Consider the following 19,103-nt stretch of genomic DNA (forward strand, 5'->3'; position numbering starts at 1 on the left):
TATGTGTGTGTGTCTGTCTCGGTCTCGCTCTGTCTGTATGTGTGTCTGTCTGTATGTGTGTGTGTCTGTCTCGGTCTCGCTGTGTGTGTGTGTCGGTCTCGCTGTGTGTGTGTGTGTGTGTGTGTGTGTCGGTCTCGCTGTGTGTGTGTGTCGGTCTCGCTGTGTGTGTGTGTCGGTCTCGCTGTGTGTGTGTGTCGGTCTCGCTGTGTGTGTGTGTCGGTCTCGCTGTGTGTGTGTGTGTCGGTCTCGCTGTGTGTGTGTCTGTCTCGGTCTCGCTGTGTGTGTGTCTGTCTCGGTCTCGCTGTGTGTGTGTCTGTCTCGGTCTCGCTGTGTGTGTGACTGTCTCGGTCTCGCTGTGTGTGTGTCTGTCTCGGTCTCGCTGTGTGTGTGTCTGTCTCGGTCTCGCTGTGTGTGTGTCTGTCTCGGTCTCGCTGTGTGTGTGTCTGTCTCGGTCTCGCTGTGTGTGTGTCTGTCTCGGTCTCGCTGTGTGTGTGTCTGTCTCGGTCTCGCTGTGTGTGTGTCTGTCACGGTCTCGCTGTGTGTGTGTCTGTCTCGGTCTCACTGTGTGTGTCTGTCTGTCTGTCTCGGTCTCGCTCTGTCTGTATGTGTGTCTGTCTGTATGTGTGTGTGTCTGTCTCGGTCTCGCTCTGTCTGTATGTGTGTCTGTCTGTATGTGTGTGTGTCTGTCTCGGTCTCGCTGTGTGTGTGTGTGTGTCGGTCTCGCTGTGTGTGTGTGTGTGTGTGTGTCGGTCTCGCTGTGTGTGTGTGTCGGTCTCGCTGTGTGTGTGTGTCGGTCTCGCTGTGTGTGTGTGTCGGTCTCGCTGTGTGTGTGTGTCGGTCTCGCTGTGTGTGTGTGTCGGTCTCGCTGTGTGTGTGTGTGTCGGTCTCGCTGTGTGTGTGTGTGTCGGTCTCGCTGTGTGTGTGTGTGTGTGTGTCGGTCTCGCTGTGTGTGTGTGTGTGTGTGTGTGTGTGTGTGTCGGTCTCGCTGTGTGTGTGTGTGTCGGTCTCGCTGTGTGTGTGTGTGTCGGTCTCGCTGTGTGTGTGTGTGTGTGTGTCGGTCTCGTGTGTGTGTGTGTGTGTCGGTCTCGCTGTGTGTGTGTGTGTGTGTCGGTCTCGCTGTGTGTGTGTGTGTGTGTCGGTCTCGCCGTGTGTGTGTGTGTGTGTCGGTCTCGCTGTGTGTGTGTGTGTGTGTGTGTCGGTCTCGCTGTGTGTGTGTGTGTGTGTGTGTGTCGGTCTCGCTGTGTGTGTGTGTGTCGGTCTCGCTGTGTGTGTGTGTGTGTGTCGGTCTCGCTGTGTGTGTGTGTCGGTCTCGCTGTGTGTGTGTGTGTGTGTGTGTGTGTGTGTGTGTGTGTCGGTCTCGCTGTGTGTGTGTGTGTGTCGGTCTCGCTGTGTGTGTGTGTGTGTCGGTCTCGCTGTGTGTGTGTGTGTGTGTCGGTCTCGCTGTGTGTGTGTGTGTGTCGGTCTCGCTGTGTGTGTGTGTGTCGGTCTCGCTGTGTGTGTGTGTGTGTCGGTCTCGCTGTGTGTGTGTGTGTGTGTCGGTCTCGCTGTGTGTGTGTGTGTGTGTGTGTGTGTCCGCCTCGCCCTCTGTCCGCCTCGCCCTCTGTCTGCCTCGCCCTCTGTCTGCCTCGCCCTCTGTCTGCCTCGCCCTCTCCGTGTCTTGAGATGAATGGCCTGGCAAACGCTCTGTTGGGCAGTGAATAGATATTCACTTGACTATCTGCGTACTCTGTGACTCGTATGTGGCTCATTGCCCATGAGCAGTACACAACAGGTAAAGGGGAATGTTTTGTGTGGCATCGTTATGCCTCTTGTGGGCCTCTTGTTTTTATATCGTGTAAACTGAGTATGTTGAATATCCCGAGTAGCAGAGCTGGTATTTGAGAGTGGGATGAATTGTGTTGGTAATCAAAGTCGGTACTTATTTGACATCACTGATGCCCATGCAAGTGGGAGTGGTATACTGTTCCTGTGCGTTTCACATCTTTGTCAACCTTTATGTAGGGTAAGTTGATAGAATAGATTTGCTAATCAGAGATTTGCAAATCAAAATGAAACTGAAAAGGAAAAGGCTCATTCAATAAAATTTGTATTATTCACTTAATAATAGCAAATATAAGGTTGACTGTGCCTGCCACAAGGGGAACCAGAATTGTCCAGTACAGAAACATAACCAGGGATCGATGGAGCCCCCAATTGGTGCAGAGACAAGGCGGAGAAAAGCCAGGCGGAAAGAATGGGAGATGGAGTCGGAGCTCAATCAGGCTTCTGATGAAAACAGCAACCAGCAGCAGGAGGAGCCAGCGGAATCCAAAGACCAACAAGAGTTACCTGCACAAAACCCAGCAAGCGACAGTGAGGTATGCATGCACACACATTACTGGAAGGTAACTGCCATAGTAGAGTTTTGTCCAAATGTGTGTGAGGCACAAATGATTGGTTAATTTGGTGGTAAACTAAGTCACGTTTTGCTTTTTTTACATAAATTGAAAGAACAAGGTGAGGGGGCCACTAAGGTTGGAAAGAATAAAAGAGAAAAGTTTTCAAGAAGAAATTTTGAGAGAGAAATAATTTTGAAATATTAATGTAGAATAAATCTGATGTACAAAGCAGCCCACTAGTTTTTCTAACAGGTTCATCTGTTGAAACTAATTTTGGGCGCTCTCAATTTGGGGTATAACTATGTGGTTTCTTTTGGTGTTCAGCTAATGAGCCAGACTATTTGACTGCTGTCTTTTCTTTTTCCCTTAAGTAACTATCCAGCACACAGATTTTGGCAGGATTACCAGAAGGGGTTATTGGCTCAAAGCTCATGAACATAAATGGGCTATTACACAGCCACCGCCTCTAATACCTAGCTCATTCCATTTACATCATGTTCTGAAATGTACCTAATGTAGTGGAGGTCGTATGGTGCAAGGGAGGGGAGAAGAGAGAGGAAGATGCATGTATCAGAATTGCACTGTTGCTGATGTTACAACTGGAGCACTTGTATTATGCCGCTAAGATAACACACTTACGTTACGGTTGTCACAGAACTCCTTTCCTTATATGAACATAACAGACTATGCTCACTATTTGAACTTGAGGCTATTTTGAACTGGACCAGTGGAGTGGCACTGGCGTAACCCAATGCCTCCAGGACAAAAACATCACAAGTGCTCCCCTCAGGAGGAGGGCGTCACTAATACATCACTAGTACCAATGGTCCACTCAAACTGAGATGTATACAGAATAAAAATAAAACAAAATCATAATCCAATTCTTTTTATTAATAATACAGTTGACGTCCTGTCGTGTGCACCGGCCACGGAAGGCTTCAAATGTACCTGTGGACACAGTATGTTCCCTCTCCAGGGTCACTCGGGTGCGCACAAAGCTACAGAAGAGAGGCAAATAGTTGAAATGAGCTTCCCTGTGAATCCTACACATCTTGGCCCTGTGAATGCTGATTATAGCTTGGCCCAAGAGCAGGCCCACAAGGATGTTCTCCCCCTTATGTACCAGGTGACCGAAGATCAAGAGCATCGGACTAAAATTCAACCAGAAGTTGAGGAGCAGCCCTTTTAAATAGTGAAAGGGGGCCTGCAACTTCTGACATTGCAAATAAATATAAATGGTGTCCTCATCCAGGTTGCAAAGTGGACAAGAGGTCAAGAGGTCTGGATATCTGTAACGTGGTTAAGTGTGATATTTGAAGCCACCACTCTGTGAGGCGCTCTTCACTTTGAGGTCCCCAATGGTGCAGGGGAGCATCACCGAATTCAAGGCTTTCCATTGAGGCGCTCGCTTCTGCCGGCCAGTAAGATGTTTTGCCAAGGTGTGTCCGGATGGAAAATGAGGGCAAGGAATTAGTGTGTTTGTAGCAATAACCCATTGGAAATCTCTTTGTGCAGAATTGGAATGGCATGGAGGGAATTTCCGAGAAGGCTCAAGTTGTGAGGCGGAGGTTCCTGAGGGACCTTTTGGGGCCTTGCACCGATGAGCAACTCCGTCCAAACAGGAGTGAGATCGGATGGAATCACCCCATTTGGCTGAGCACCCTCGACACTCCTGAGTCAGGGCCGAGTGTGGTTTTTAGCGCCTGAATAACTTGGGCTGCAGTTTGGACATCCGGGCAGCTAACTCCTCTGGCGACATCCAGCCCACTCCACTGCCATCCAGTACTTTCCTGACTCTGGGTACCTTCAAAGTGAGGGCCCTCCTCTCCGACAGCTACGTGCCACTGAAGCCGATGCACAGATGGGGATTGCGGAGGAGCGGCTCAGACAGAATGGTTGCTACCCCAGAGAGCACCTTCTGGAAGTGAATTCCAGATTCCAAAGTTGCAGTAAAAGGCAGGCAGCTCTTATAAAGATATGCGTACTCCTTGTAGTTTTATGGAAAAGTGCTGCCTGTCATAATTCAGGCCATGCATCTGGTGGAAGAACAACAATGCCAGCACTCACTGCTTTAGAGGAATTCCCATGTCCAGGTATCTCTGCGGGGTCTGAATGTGAAAAGTTCCAACGTGTGTGTGAATGCACACCAGCGCCTGACCACCCTCTTTAAGTGGAAGACAAAACTGCGGCAGGGACCCAGTGCCTCTTTTCTTTCCAGAAGAAGTCACTGAGCTTCCTCTGGATCTTGGCAGTAGATTCAGGGAGGGATCAAAGTGATCAACCTTAACATCATGGCTACTAGTTGATTTATGACCAGTGCTCTGCCCCCTGTTTGAACTTGCTTGTCAGGACAACCCTTTTGTATTGTTGGATGAATGAGGCAGTAAAACACTTCAATTTAGAAAAGAAGGTAATGTGATATTGCCCCAACCATGTCCTCAATCGAATCTTTTTGAATTTACCTGAATAACTGTTGCCCCTCACACATCTAAAATGTATGTTAAAATTTACTGCATCATTAGCTGCTGTATTACATACGGTGACCAATTTCCTTGCACTGCGCCAATATGCTGTTCCAATCTGATACATCAATAGCAGCAGATGCTATTCCCCATCAAGCAAACCCTTTATCCATCATTTTTCAAATCTACTTTGTTCAGTTGGTGAGTATTGTTTTTACATTTTTGGAGCAACTACTGTGATTTCTCGTACCAATTCAAAAAAAATATTTACAACTGTTTTTATGATTAAATAAAAAAGCCATGCAAGGGAAAGGGTCTGGATGGAGGCTGCCATCTGTGATGACATGATGTTGCTAGATGTTGAAACACCTGCAGCACATTTGACTTAACGATTAACATTTAGAAGCAATTTTTTTTTAAGAAAGTACTTCCAATTATGCCACCTCTGATCAATACTGGGGACCCATTGGATGCAGCATTTATCCAGTAGGTGGATTCAACATAAAAAAAATCCTTGTGATCTCGTTAATTATGTAGGAATTAGTCAGATCATTTGTTAAATATATTATATCTAGCTGGCATGTGTATCCTGTATGGGAAAATAACTAGAAATATGGTTTTATCTCAAGTGTTATAACACACAATTCAAAAATTTGCATCAGAAAGCAGTTTAAGCTAATTTTCTGGTGTTCAAAAAGGATGACCTCAGTTCTTAAGCAATACATTTGTGAGTTGATCCTCACTTGTCGAAGTGTGAGAATTTTACACTTGCTATTTTGTTTATACCTCAAGTATGGGAGGAAAAAGTATAGACTTGCATCAAGCAAAAGCTTGCTACTGAAGGTGGTTGAATTGTTTTATGATGTCACAAGGAAGGGCTGTGACATAAGTGATGTCATTGTGTGCAGTAAAATATTATATTATACTTCACGGGTGGCATTGTGGTGCTGTATTCACAGTTTTTCTGTACAATACTCATTGTGTTTACCTCATTTTCTATAAACAGGAAGGGCCCGGAGAGGGAGATCGAATAAAAGTAGAAGAAGAAAACGAGGAGTCGGAGATGGACGAGCAGCTCCGTGCATTAGCACAAAATAAACTGGTAAGGGATATAGTCATAGTGTGGAGATGAGGGATTTCTCAGCAGTTAGTAGTCATGGACATTGTTATTATGGACTTTGCAGTACAGGAGAGAGAGCTCTGGCCATTTCCACTACAGGAAAAATAGGTGTGGAGAGGAGAATGCTGCGCTTATGTCGTGAAGCTGTGTGTGGGGAAAGGCTTGGAAGGAATGGTGTGTTTGCAAATGTGATAGCCATTGGATATGGCAAAAGAAAGATCAGGGCACTGCTACAGAGAGAGCTGTGTTTGGGAGAGAGAAAAGTGGGCTTGTACAATGGAGACAGTTGTGGGTTGGGGAAAGGAAAATGGTAGCATGCATTTGCACAGGGGAAAGTAATGTGTGAATTGGCAAAATCGCAGGTATTTCAGTTGAGAAAGCCATTTGTGATGGGTCCTAACGTTACTAGAAAAGCTCTTTCTGTGAAGGACTGTTTGAACAGGAGCAACTGGTTGGGAGAGGGGTTAACTGGCGGGTGTGTTTACTCAACCGAAGCAATGTCTGTCAGTGCACTTTTATGGGGCAATGCCGTCTGTGGGAGGGAGGGAGCCATACATTTGCTCAAGAGTAGGGGATGTTTCCCTCTTTATATGTCAGTATAATGTTAGCAATCTGACTCACACTGGAGAGTGTTGGTATGATGTAGGTTTCTTTGTCAGACATCAGGCAGCATTGAATGCAGATTATGTCTCCATGTTAACTGATAATGAAATATGCACCTTGCTGTGGTAAACTGGCTAGATTAGTAATTTTTATGAATGGAACAATTTCAAAATAGATTTTGATGCTGGTTGTTAGTTTACTGATCTCAATTAAGCAAACATACGTGAACAGGACTATAATCCTAATTATCACTGATCCACCCAAACCGAACTGATGTCTCTTTTCTGGCTCATACATTCTTTGGAAGACCCAGAACCTTACAGCTGAGACATGTAGACACAATCCTATAAGCCCATCTCTCTTTATTTGTTCTCAGGATGTGGGCAACACTGGTAAGGCTATATTTATTGACCATCCCTAGTTGCTCTGAGAAGGTGCTGGGTGGTTTCTAGGCCACTTCAGAGGACATTAAAAGTGAACCATGTATTGTTGGACTGGAGCCGCAATCTTTTTCCTGAAGGATGTCATTGTGAGCTTTTGTGGTCATTTGTCTCCCCCTGGTGCTAGACCACATATTGCCAGATTTATTGAATTTAGTTTCACAACTTGCGATGGGTTATTTGAACTCCTCAAACTCTGGTCTGCTGGTCCAGGACCATAATCATCATGCTGCCATACCCAGGCTGTATTCAGCAAGTTACATCTCTTCCTCCCTCCATCCCCCCCAACAACCACAAAGAAAAGGCAGCTTTATGGTCAGAATCCCTCACTTGTATTTAACATCATCCAGTCCTGCTGTTCTGTATGTGTGTAATGTCTGGCTTGAGTAATAATTAGGTCTATCCTGATCTTGCCAACAGAACCTCGAGCTGCTGTCAGCATATGATGCCACTTCCTTCTGCTGCATGAATAGATGACTCGTGCTGGAAATGTGTAGAAATCTTCTCCATATATTGATTAAGCTATTTCATTGTAACTGTCTTGTGCTGTTCTATACAATTATTAATCTTTCCAACAGGATCTCATTCTATATTAGTTTTTAGCTGAATTGATCTGTCTAGTTACTAATCTGCTTTCTAGAAAAGTCCTTTTCCCCTTTAAGGATGCAAACAAAATAAATTATATGGGGTTTTGATGGAGTAGATAGGGAGAAATTGTTTCCACTGGCTGGAGGGTCGTTAACCAGAGGGCACAGATTTAAGATAATTGGCAAAAAATCCAGGGGGAAAATGAGGAATTATTTCACGCAGCGAGTTGTTACAATCTGGAATGCACTACCTGAAAGGTTGTTGAAGCAGATTCAGTAGTAACTTTCAGAAGGGAATTGGAGATACACTTGAAAAGGAGAAATTTGCAGGGCTATGGGGATAGACCATCGGAGTAGGACTAATTGGATAGATCTTTCAAAGTACCGGCATAGGCATGATGGACCGAATGGCCGCCTCCTGTGCTGTATGATTCTATGAAATTAGTTTCTATTCCTCTTATAGATCTGCTCGTGCGTGCCGTTATTCCCTACTGTGAGAGTATGGCTACGTAACCTAATCTTAAATCTCAACTGATTATCATTCCTGCCCACCCTCTGGGAAAGCATCTTCTTCTGATAATGTGGCTAAGATTGGCAACTCACTAATTGGGGAATTGCCACTCCGTGGTACAGTCAACTCACTGTTCCCGAACTGGCAAAGGTATTAAATAGGCTCAATAATATCAGGCAGGATAGGTGCAGATCTTTAAAGCACCATTAGTTCCTTTGTAAACCCATGAACTGTGTGTTGTACCTAACCCTGAGGAAGAGTAACAATCACATCTCAATCCTTGTGTGTACAGGGGTGATTTGTTTCTGTCAGGCTGTGTCTGTTAGATCTTGTATAAACGCAAGTGTGTTACACTTTAACACAATGTACTACATAATGTATATCGGAGTGATATACCTTTAAAACTGAGTATTATAGATGCTGGTATGCTGCACCCAGTAACACAGAAAACAATGTATAGAAGATTGATGGTTCTCTAAAACTGAGTGTTATTTCTCTGTAAAATACTCTTGTCATTTGACACCATGAAAACTCAAATACAGTATCATGGTATATTGGCCTTGGCCTTGGTCACCTGACATGCCAGCAATGCACAGGATTCAGGCAAATAACTGGTTGAGGTTTTATTCCCAGTTTATGGGTTATTTGAAACCTTTGAATAGTGTAGCTGTGTAAGATGCTGTCAGCAACCATTTATTCTCTATATATTAGGTCAGGGTTTTTAACCAGTCTAATTAGAAATGCCTGCTTGAAGACCATTCCTTCATGCATGGTCTTTCCACACTTGACCCTACCACCCTTAAAAGAAAACTTCTGATTGTACACTCTTGTGCTTGTAACCTTTACTCTACATGTCAAGTGGGAAACTTGATTTTTGACGATTTAGATATTTAGAACATGATAGATCCTAGAAAGCTCATCAAGAGCTCGTGTAGGTTGCAAAATCCAAAAGAGAGCCCATGAGTGCCCGGAATCCAATCTCCAGTACACTCCTGTGGGACCTTGTGACTCTTAAAATCTCTTGAATTACAAGTATTGAGAATTTGAACTGGATGGAAAATTTGCCACCTGAGAGTGTCAACGTGGAGAGAACGCAGCGTGCTTGCCACCTGGGAGCGCCGGTGTGGAAGAAACACAGCAATCTTGCCACTTGGGAGTGCCAGTGTGGATGGATATGGCACATTAGCCTCTTGAGAGCCTGCGTGGACAGAAGAGGGAGCTTTTACTCCTTGGGGAGCTTGTTGTGTATTGAATGTGGCACAGTTCTACAGGTTGAAGTCTGAAATTTACAATCTTTTGGGCCAGCTGAACAGAAAGTAAGTCCAGCAGTGCATTGGGTGTACATGCTGTTCCAAGTTTTGGGGGGGCAGAGAGGGGTGGAATATTTTTATCTGCTTTGAGCGAATTTTGTTTTGTTTCAGCCTCGATAAGCTAGTATTGATCTAGAGAAATATAGTGGCATAGTGATAGAGAGTAACAACAAAAGGAAAATAGAAAGAATGCTAAGAATTGCAGCGGTAATCCAGAGTGCTTACGATTGTTCTACCAAGACTGGTGATCCAGAAAAACTCTTTGACCCCTAGGAACTGAACAGTATGTTTGCACATGGAGAGCTATGAGAGGAAATAAGTTGTTGAGGGTAAGATTTTGATCCTCTGAGTGGTATGTTTATGTTTTTTGTTTTCTTTGACGCTCATTGTTCACAGTCGCGGGAGCAGCGGAAGATGGAAGCCATCATGCAGGTATTTGAGAACTTAGAGAAGAGAAAGAAAAGGCGTGAACAGGTGGTTGAGCGCAGTGCTAGTCACCCTGATGTCGACGTCAACCCAGAGACTCCAACCACAGATGTGGAGGAGGTGAAACTGGAACCTGCAGCAGAAGAACCGCTGCCCAATGGGGCAAGAACACCACAGCCTGTGCTTGCAGGGGTAAGCACACGGCGAACTTCACAGCTAGGGGTAAGCAGAGAATTCAAACGGCAAGTGGGCCAAAGCAGCGTGAGAAAAGTTATTAGTGTTGCTATTACAACATTGAGCAGAGAAGGTTAGGATTTTCTTGGTGCTAATTGTCTAGTATTATTCTGTGCTTCAGTGGGTATGGGTTTTGCTCAGACACTTCCACCTGTGGGAGTGAGCAAGCCAACTTTGCTCCATAATTTGTTGCTCAGGGTTTAGCCAGTTGAAAATGGAGATGGCTGGTGAGATGATCAGTGGTTCTTGCCCCTCATCTCTTCAACAGAGGTAAGGCAGTAATTCCATGAATCCAATCCATACTGAAAGGGAGTGAAACTTGTTGCCAAGCTCTCATGATGTAACATGTTTTCTGCTACATGTAGTCTTTGACAAAACAAAAAGCAAATAAGAATTGTGGGGAAATTGGTGAAAATTATGAGGTTATTATGCCCTTATGTTTACAAATATTTATTTTTAGGGGAAGGGGAATGGTTGAGGAGATATTCCACTTTTCCAATGGATAAATATATTTCTTCATATCATTGCTAGATTGAACTGGCACCTGTCAGAAAATAGCCCAGTGTCAGTTCACTTCAGTATGCGAAGGATAATTGTTTGAAAAATAAAGAGGAACCTACAAAGCAAGGTTATCTTTTGTGTATTTTAATTAAAATAAGCACATAAAATTGTGGTGGGAAGACAACATGGAGAAGCTTGCTATCTGCTTCACAATCAGGGAAGCTATTTGATTGGTGTTTGAAGTGCGGTTCCAAACACCTCACTGAAAATGCCAGAAGGGTTAAGTGGAGATCCAATTGTATTATGTCTGTAGGAGGTGATGTTGTGTGTCAGCCAGCACTGACACCGAACACCTAAGCATAGTCTTTATAAACATATTTTTAGTGTATATAATTTAAAAATATTATCAAACAAAACTGGTATACTGCCTTACTGCCTGCATCTGGTAACTAGTTTAATTTTTCATGTGTCAAATATATTTAACATAATGTATTCCACATATGGCGTCCCTCAGAATTCCACTGCAAATGAACATTACTGTAAAATCTGAACAAAAGCAATAATCCATAGATAACATTTTTTTATAAGCTACCATATGTAATCGTATATAAGATGACCCCCAAAAATTCCATGACCCTTGTGTAAGACGGGGATTAAATTTACAAAACTTTTATCTCACCTTGGTATTAACAGTTTGCCACAAATACATTTCCTCTGTTTCCTCAAGAATTGTATTACTATTAGCTGTTAATCCTTTCCTGGATTGTAGCTGCATGTCGCGCTGTGATATTTAAATGACAACTATCCCCCTTCTGATTTGTCCTGGATCTCCTGTTAACTTTAAATCTCTTCACCCCTGTGTCTATCTTTCTGGCCTATCTGTGATTTTATATCTACACCACCAACCCAGACTAGAATCGGGAGGCAAAACTGCTACTTGGATATCACAATATTGGAGAAGTGGAGCAGGGCAGCAGCTATTAGGAATTCACTGGTATGATGCTGCTGTTGAATCCAGAATCCATGGAGAAGTTGCTCTCCTCTAGGGGCAACACCAGAGGGTGGATATGACCTGCATGTAAGAGAACCTCTTATTTTAGACCCACACAGGGACATAAATTTCGAGTCTTGCATGTGAGTGTATGTGGTACAATACTTCTCAAGATTTAGCTGTGTAAAAGTCTTCTTGCTGTCTTGTGGTATATGTGAAAATTAAGTGTTTTTAGAGAATAAGTCAAATGGACACTCAGTGCTTTTTCTATGGAAGGATGCAAAAATTGGGTGAGTGTCACTAAAGGATCCTCTTGTGTACCTCCCGGTAGCTGGTTACAGAGTAACATCCATTGCGTGCCTGCCATTTTCCCTGGAGTATGCTTGTGCTTTTGGGAGAGGTGGAATAGAAATTGCACAATCTTGAGCTAACAACCACCTAAGAATTTCAGTAAGGGCGTTGTGGAATATTTGTTTTTATAGCAGATTTTGAAATTGGGTAACCAGATAGTGTGTAAGGAGAAGAAAAAAAATGATTTTCTTAAAAAAAAACAGCTTCTCTATGAGTTGAAGCAATCATGAGAGAGTTCATGCTGTAACTTTTCATTGAAGGCAGCAAGAATGTGAATTTGATTTTGTCTTTTTGGCCCTGCGCCACAATTGGAAATCTGTCGGGTGTTTGTCAGTGGTAACGCAGACAATTATTTTTCATAATTTAGCCTTTTTCTGAATATAGACCCTCAGAATATTTTTAAGTAAAAAAAAAATTGAATTGGTTTATGCAGTATCGATTAACTGCCATTGGGTGTTGCTATTGCATGTTTCTAAAGAATGTACTGGAGAACTCTAGTGGTCAAAAAGCACTGCATACCCTCAAAGGAATATGCCCTAATTACTATTCCTGATACTGGGATGTTGCCAGTGCTTTTGGAAGGGTTGGGTTGAATAGAAATTGCACAACTTGGAGGCAAATGACCATTTAAGACTTTCAGTAAGGGTGTTCTGGTCAATAGGTTTTATATACATACATGTGCATATAATGTCAACTAGCTGGTGCAATATAGCATTTTGAGATTGGGTAACCAGCTAGTTGGCAGGAGCTGACTGGCCGTACATCTGTACCTGTATAAGGTTGAGGATTTATTTTGGATCAGAGTGCTGGGAAGGTGATGTGTTTAATCATTTGCATAGGCAACATCTCCACTTCTGTATTAGTATACACTATGTATGAAGAAAAAAAATCAAAGTTTCTTTGTGTCTACTAAAGAAACTGAATGGGCAGAGTGAAAAGATTTCTTTATAATATCTGTTGAGATTGGCATACATCTGGGCAGACTAATTGTGGCCATTACACAACTAAAAACACCAGTCAGGGTATCTTTTTTACCCAGTGAATTCAAGTCTCTGTTTCAAGGTTAAGGTGATGTGACTTGTTATTATCTGCTACAGGATAGTCATTGGGCAGAATTTAAGCATTCTCCATAGCCAGAGAAAACAGCACATGACAGCTGGGAAATGGTGCCTGGCATGATACATAAGGGGTGGAAGAAAATAAAATTCATATAAAAACATGCAAGAGGAGGTAAAAAAAATGATCAGTGTTCTAAAGTTTCCATGTTTTCTGAATAATACCTTGAACATTGTGAGCTTTTACCTTCATGCTGATCTGGAACAGCTGAGGTAGAGTAGCTAGTTGGTAACGTTAGAGTGCCAATCCTAGTGATTCATATGTTACTTTAGCATTAAAATAGGTTCAACAGAAGTCTGCATTGAAGATTGTGTCTTCACGTTCTTCAGGATGAGGGATATTTGTGCAGAAGAACTAGCTGATGTGTCCAACTCCCACATTCCTGGTCAGATATATTTCTATTTCCATATCATCCATCTAGCAGCCTTTTGAACATGATTGTAAACTGGTATAAAATAATGTGATTTGTGCTCACAAGCAGGTGAGGTTAAGACTATCCAGATTATTTTCTTTCTTAATCCCATCAATCAAGGTTGGGTTCAAATCCAAATCCCAGAAATGAAGTTACTGTTTTCTGGTTGACTTACACTACACTGTCCATAAGTCAGCATTTGAACTTTGGTTAACACAGAATGTTGAAACAGTTGGGACAAAAGCTCTATTTTCCCTATCTTGCTGTGTTCCTAACTTGGTGCACTGCTGTAGGAAAGAAATAAATCAGATGACAAGCCTTTCCTGGGCTGCCCTTCGCTACTGGAGGCATGAGGAAAACCTATTAAGGGGAGAAAAGAGGGTGTCACACTCAAAAAAAAAAGTAATTAAAAATTAGAGGCCAATTCTATTTTAGTTTGTTTCTTGGTCTGATATCACTGGTCAGACTCTCCCAATCTGTTCAATGTCATCATTAGTCTATGTTTGACAGTGCAATTCCTGGTATAGATCCAACAATTAATTATTTTAATGAGGGACTCATTAATGATTAATTTTTGGATTATAGAATGTATACTGTTTACTTGAAGAATCTGGGTTTTTTCTTTAGTTAATTATCCCACATCTTTAAAATAGGAGCAAGTTCCAGAGAAGCCTGCTAAACCTCCTGCATCAAAACCAACCAAGCCTAGACCCAAAAATCGTTTCTCACGCTATCGCTCCAGTTCAGCACAGCGACTACGTCGACAACGACAAGCAAGCAGCCAATCAGAACCAGCACAGGTGGTAGCAGTGGAGGAGGGAGCAACAGGGACTGTGGTGACAGACTCCACTTCTACAGAAGGTGTGGCAAATGTAGGAGCCCCAGGAGTGGAGAGCACATCAGGAAGCACTGTTGTCTCCCAACCAAATCGAACCAATCTCAAATATCCTAAAACTAAAAGGGTAAGTGTGTGTGTGTAAGTGTAAATTTGTGTAAGTGTGACCTGGCTAAACTCCCTCTTCTATAGCTAGAGGTGAGAAACCTAAATTGGACTCCTTGATCATGCTGTAAGAGGTCCCACAGATTTATAACCCTGATGTACAGAGAAAACTTCATTCCCCCCATTCCTGAACAGTTTCTCAACTAATTTTTATATGAATCATACCCCTCTGTCATGTAATAAACACTGGCACCATCCCAAAACCTGGTGGAATGCAACTACATATATCCATTATATTATTAAAGAATGATTGGGACTCTTAATTGTGAGTCACGTATCTTAATTAAATTATGACTCCAAAATCAGCCTTACGTTGAAGTAATTTGATCACCAAATTAATTCATGGCAATTATATGGGATTTATCTGTTGTTATATTCATTCAATGGCTTCAGCCATCTGGCTAACATTATAACATAGGCTCTATGATAGTAAGAACATAAGAAATAGGAGCAGGAGTAAGCCATACGGCCCCTTGAGCCTGCTTCGCCATTCAATCAGATCATGGCTGATCTTCAACCTCAACTCTACTTTCCTGCCCAATCCCCAGACCCCTTGATTCCCCTAGAGTCCGAAAATCTATCTATCACAGCTTTGAATATACTCAACGACTCAGTATCCACAGCTCTCTGGGGTAGAGAATTCCAAAGATTCACAACCCTCTGAGTGAAGAAATTCCTCCTCATCTCACTCTTAAATGGCCGACCCCTTATTCTGAGTCTATGTCCCTAGTTCTAGACTCTCCAGGAAGGGGGAAACAACCTCTCAACATCTACCCTGTCAAGTCCCCTCAGAATCTTATATCCTTCAATGAGATCACCTCTCATTCTTCTAAACTCCAGAGAGTATAGGCCCATTCTACTCAACCTCTCCTCATAGGACAACCCTCTCATCCCTGCAATTAATATAGTGAACCTTCATTGTACTGCCTCTAAGGCAAGTATATCCTTCCTTAGATAAGGAGACCAAAACCGTACACAGTACTCCAGGTGAGGTCTCACCAAAACTCTGTACAATTGTAGTAAGACTTCCTTCCTCTTGTACTCCAACCCCTTTGCAATAAAGGCCAACATGCCATTTGCTTTCCTAATTGCTTGTTGTACCTGCATGCTAACTTTTTGTGTTTCTTGTACGAGGACACCCAAGTCTCTCTGAACACCAACATTTACTAGTTTCTCACCATTTAAAAAATATTCTGTTTTTCTATTCTTCCTACCAAAGTGAATAACCTCAAATTTCCCCACATTATACTCCATCTGCCACTTTCTTGCCCACTCATTTAACCTGTCTGTATCCCTTTGCAGACTCTTTGTATCCTCCTCACTTCCCCACTTAGCTTTGTATCGTCAGCAAACTTGAATACAAAGCATAGTGCTTTGCTTAGATGCAGAAAATGCCTTTGACTGTGTTGGATGGGATTTTTTTGAGGGTTCTGAAAGTGATAGTGATTTTGGAAATTTTCCTTAAACTTTCTTTTTACAATTTCCACTGATCCTTGGTGGACCCTACTCTAGCTAGCCATGGGTGTAAATGTCCAACCTTCCTGACATTTCCTGGTGTTTTACATCAAGCTTTACTGCCTTATTATCACAATGTAAGATCTGTTACTGAGAGAGCACACATGGTGTTTGACTTCTATTCCCTGCTCTTCTTCCCCACCCAAAAAGAACTTTGGTGTCACAGATTCCTTTTTGTTTTAAATGGTCTGGTCCTGGCTTCAACTCAAACCTTCAGCATTTGTATAATTCTAGCTGTTGTTGCAGGGCCATGCCATATTAGTCACTAGTCGCTTTCTTCTTGTTTCTCAATAAAAGCAAAGTTCCTTTATTCTTCCAGACCCTATTATCAGGCGTACTGGTGTTTGAGCCCACTTAAAGTATCCATAGTTACAGATCAACCCAGAATGTCTATTATAGCTATAAACTTAAATTCCTTTGCCATAAGAGGACAGTTTGAATTGAACAATATATGCAGTTTTAACATCTGTTTGTACTTAATGTAAATCTCTCTCTCCACTGAAATGTTATACGCCTTTCCTATTTTTTGCAGCTTAAAATCAAAAAGTAAGAAGTTTGTGATATTGAGACTAACCAATTTCCTAAAGCTGAACTGGAATTGAATGCCTTTTAGAAGTCTAATTAAGAGATTTAATTCCGTAATTCAGTGCCTAAAACTCGGTGCACCAATCTAAATATATTGGGGATGGGCCAGCTTGGGGACAGGTTATATGGTAAATTCTGGACAAGCTAGGAACTTATAAATTTGCATTGAATTGCTGTGATTTATTGATTTTTTTTGTTTCAACTTTTTCCCATCTTTTGTTTCAGTATTTGGTTACAGAATGGTTGAATGACAAGGTTGAGCGACCAGACTGCCCATATGACCGGCCATTACGCATCACAACAGATCCTACTGTATTGGCTACAACGTTGAACATGCTACCAGGCCTGAGCCACAGTCCCCACATTTGCACAACCCCTAAACACTACATCCGCTTTGGCTCCCCCTTCACCCCTGAAAGACGGAGACAGAGAGTTGTGTGTGATGGCAACTATGGATCTTGCAAAAAGGTAAGCATGCACACCATCTTTACAACTTAACATGGGACCCATTATACTGGAGCACCATGCAGCTTTACAAATGCTAGTTTGAAGTTAAAATACCAGATCTTAGACTTGAAACCTTTTGAAGTGCTCTTCAGACTAGTTACTTATAAACTGCATTCCCAGTGGAAAACGCCGGATTCAAGGATCCTCCCTGGCACCACTGTGGCGGAGAGTGCTGCACAACGCAATGACTCAAATTTTATTTTAGCCACGTCCTGGCCGCATACCCACTTTGCCGGGATGAGTCAGTTTTCTAAATATACGTAGAATGTCAAAGATTGCAGCCTCTTTTTCATCTGTCCTCCTGGTGCGCAAAGTGGGCAAGTAGATCGTAGGACCTTCTGGTGGAATCTGCCGTCCACAGATCCATAGTTGACTGACCGTTTGAAACAACCAAAATCCAATACTGGCTCATCACACTACAAGCCAGGCCTTGTAAAAAGGCTTGACATTGTCAGGTTCTGAAAAAGTAGGCTAACAAATGCATTTTTTCCACAGACCTGTGGAATCTCACCTCTCTGCAATCTTGTTTTGCATCTTTGTTAGTGATTGGCATGTTCTTTCAAATTTATTTGTGGTTCTGTGTAGTGTGTGTCCCTACATAATGCCATTTGCACACAGGTGTCAATGTAGTAGCAGTGTGCGGAGTTGTTAAATCGAGTTGAATAATTAATCTGTTGATTCTTTTTAGCGGTGGATAAAACAGGCAATGGATGAGGCCATGGTACAAACTCCCCATACACCAGATCTAGATCAAGAAGCACCAAGTTTATACCAAAGCAGTGACAGCAGCAACGTTCCCGACATACCCGAGGACACCCACGCTTCAACAGGTAGGTGCAAAACGTAACTTTTCATCGTTATATACAGCAAATCCAGTCAGCATACATTCCAAACAGTTCAGTTGTCAGATTCTCTGCACACCTCTCTGCCTGTGGCCACTAGGCTGTGTAAGAAAGTGACCTAAGGAAGACTTTATTACGGTTTTCCCTTCTTTCCTTGCAAGGAAATAATTGAGATTGTGAACTGAATGGTGGAGGAAGGCATGATGCCAAGCCTTCACCACACCCCTCAAGTGGCCATTCTTCAGATGTAAGCCTAAACCGTTAATGTTCGCAGGCTAATTGACTACAATGGGCATCAAAGCAAAGCCTGATCCTATCCTCACTTGACATTAATGCATATTTACTTCCAGCATGGGTCACGACGTAACTATCAGGAGAAGGAACCCAGATGATTTTCTCCCATTAGTGCTCCAGCGCACTGTACCCCCTGGCTATTTTCTCCTTTTACTCTTTTCTTACCACGTTTGTTCAACAGATCCCCATAATGCTGCCACTAAAGAAAGAAAAAGAAAGATTTGCATTTACATAGCACCTTTCACGACTTTGGAACATCTCAAAGCCCTTTACATCCAATGAAGTACTTTTGAAGTGTAGTCACTGTTGTAATGTAGGAATTGATAACTTACATTATGAAGGTTTGCAAATGTATTAGCCTTGGATGAGGTACAGCGCAGATTCGCCAGAATGATACTGAGGCTGAAAGGGCCGTATCAACTTGTGTAGCTCTTTTTGGTGATTTATGCATCTGTGCTTCCAGATCTCTGCTCCTCTACCCCATTTAGTTTCTTACCTTCCAAGGAATAAGTGGCCACCTTATTCCTCCTACCAAAATGAGCCACCTCGTACTTTGCTATATTGAATTCAAGCCTGTTTGTCTTCCTGTATTTTGGTGCAGTCCTCCACCATTATTGGCTATACCCTCCAATTTAGTATCATTACAATTTTCAACACCATACCTCCAACTTCTGAGTTCAAATATATATATTTGTCCTAGCACGGGACAGTCCTTCCTGCTTTTTGCCAGTCTGAGAAAATTTCCTCAACGCTAACTCTCTGTTTTGTAGCCATCTTTCAATCCATTCTGCTACCCGATCCCTGACTCCACAAACCCTGACCGTTGTCATGAGTCTTTGCAATGTGGCACTTTATTGAAAGCCTTCTGAAAGTCCATAAAGAGTTACTTAACCATGTTAATGTAGAAATGCATGAACA

At 42.7% G+C, this 19,103-nt stretch overlaps 1 protein-coding gene across 1 annotated transcript in view; it reads left to right on the forward strand.

Annotated features, from left to right (window-relative positions):
- Positions 1-2,112: 2,112 nt before the first annotated feature.
- LOC137319943 (histone-lysine N-methyltransferase SETD5-like) overlaps positions 2,113-19,103 on the forward strand; it is a gene marked incomplete at its 3' end in the record, with an annotated part of 42,474 nt that continues 25,483 nt past the window's right edge. The window contains exons 1-6 of the mRNA XM_067981817.1: positions 2,113-2,357; positions 5,847-5,942; positions 9,808-10,059; positions 14,096-14,404; positions 16,768-17,010; positions 17,738-17,879. Coding sequence (XP_067837918.1) covers positions 2,181-2,357; positions 5,847-5,942; positions 9,808-10,059; positions 14,096-14,404; positions 16,768-17,010; positions 17,738-17,879 — 1,219 coding nt within the window. The remainder of the gene's footprint in view (positions 2,358-5,846; positions 5,943-9,807; positions 10,060-14,095; positions 14,405-16,767; positions 17,011-17,737; positions 17,880-19,103) is intronic.

This window comes from Heptranchias perlo, unplaced genomic scaffold (assembly GCF_035084215.1).
Source record: "Heptranchias perlo isolate sHepPer1 unplaced genomic scaffold, sHepPer1.hap1 HAP1_SCAFFOLD_945, whole genome shotgun sequence".
Lineage (NCBI taxonomy): Eukaryota > Metazoa > Chordata > Chondrichthyes > Hexanchiformes > Hexanchidae > Heptranchias > Heptranchias perlo.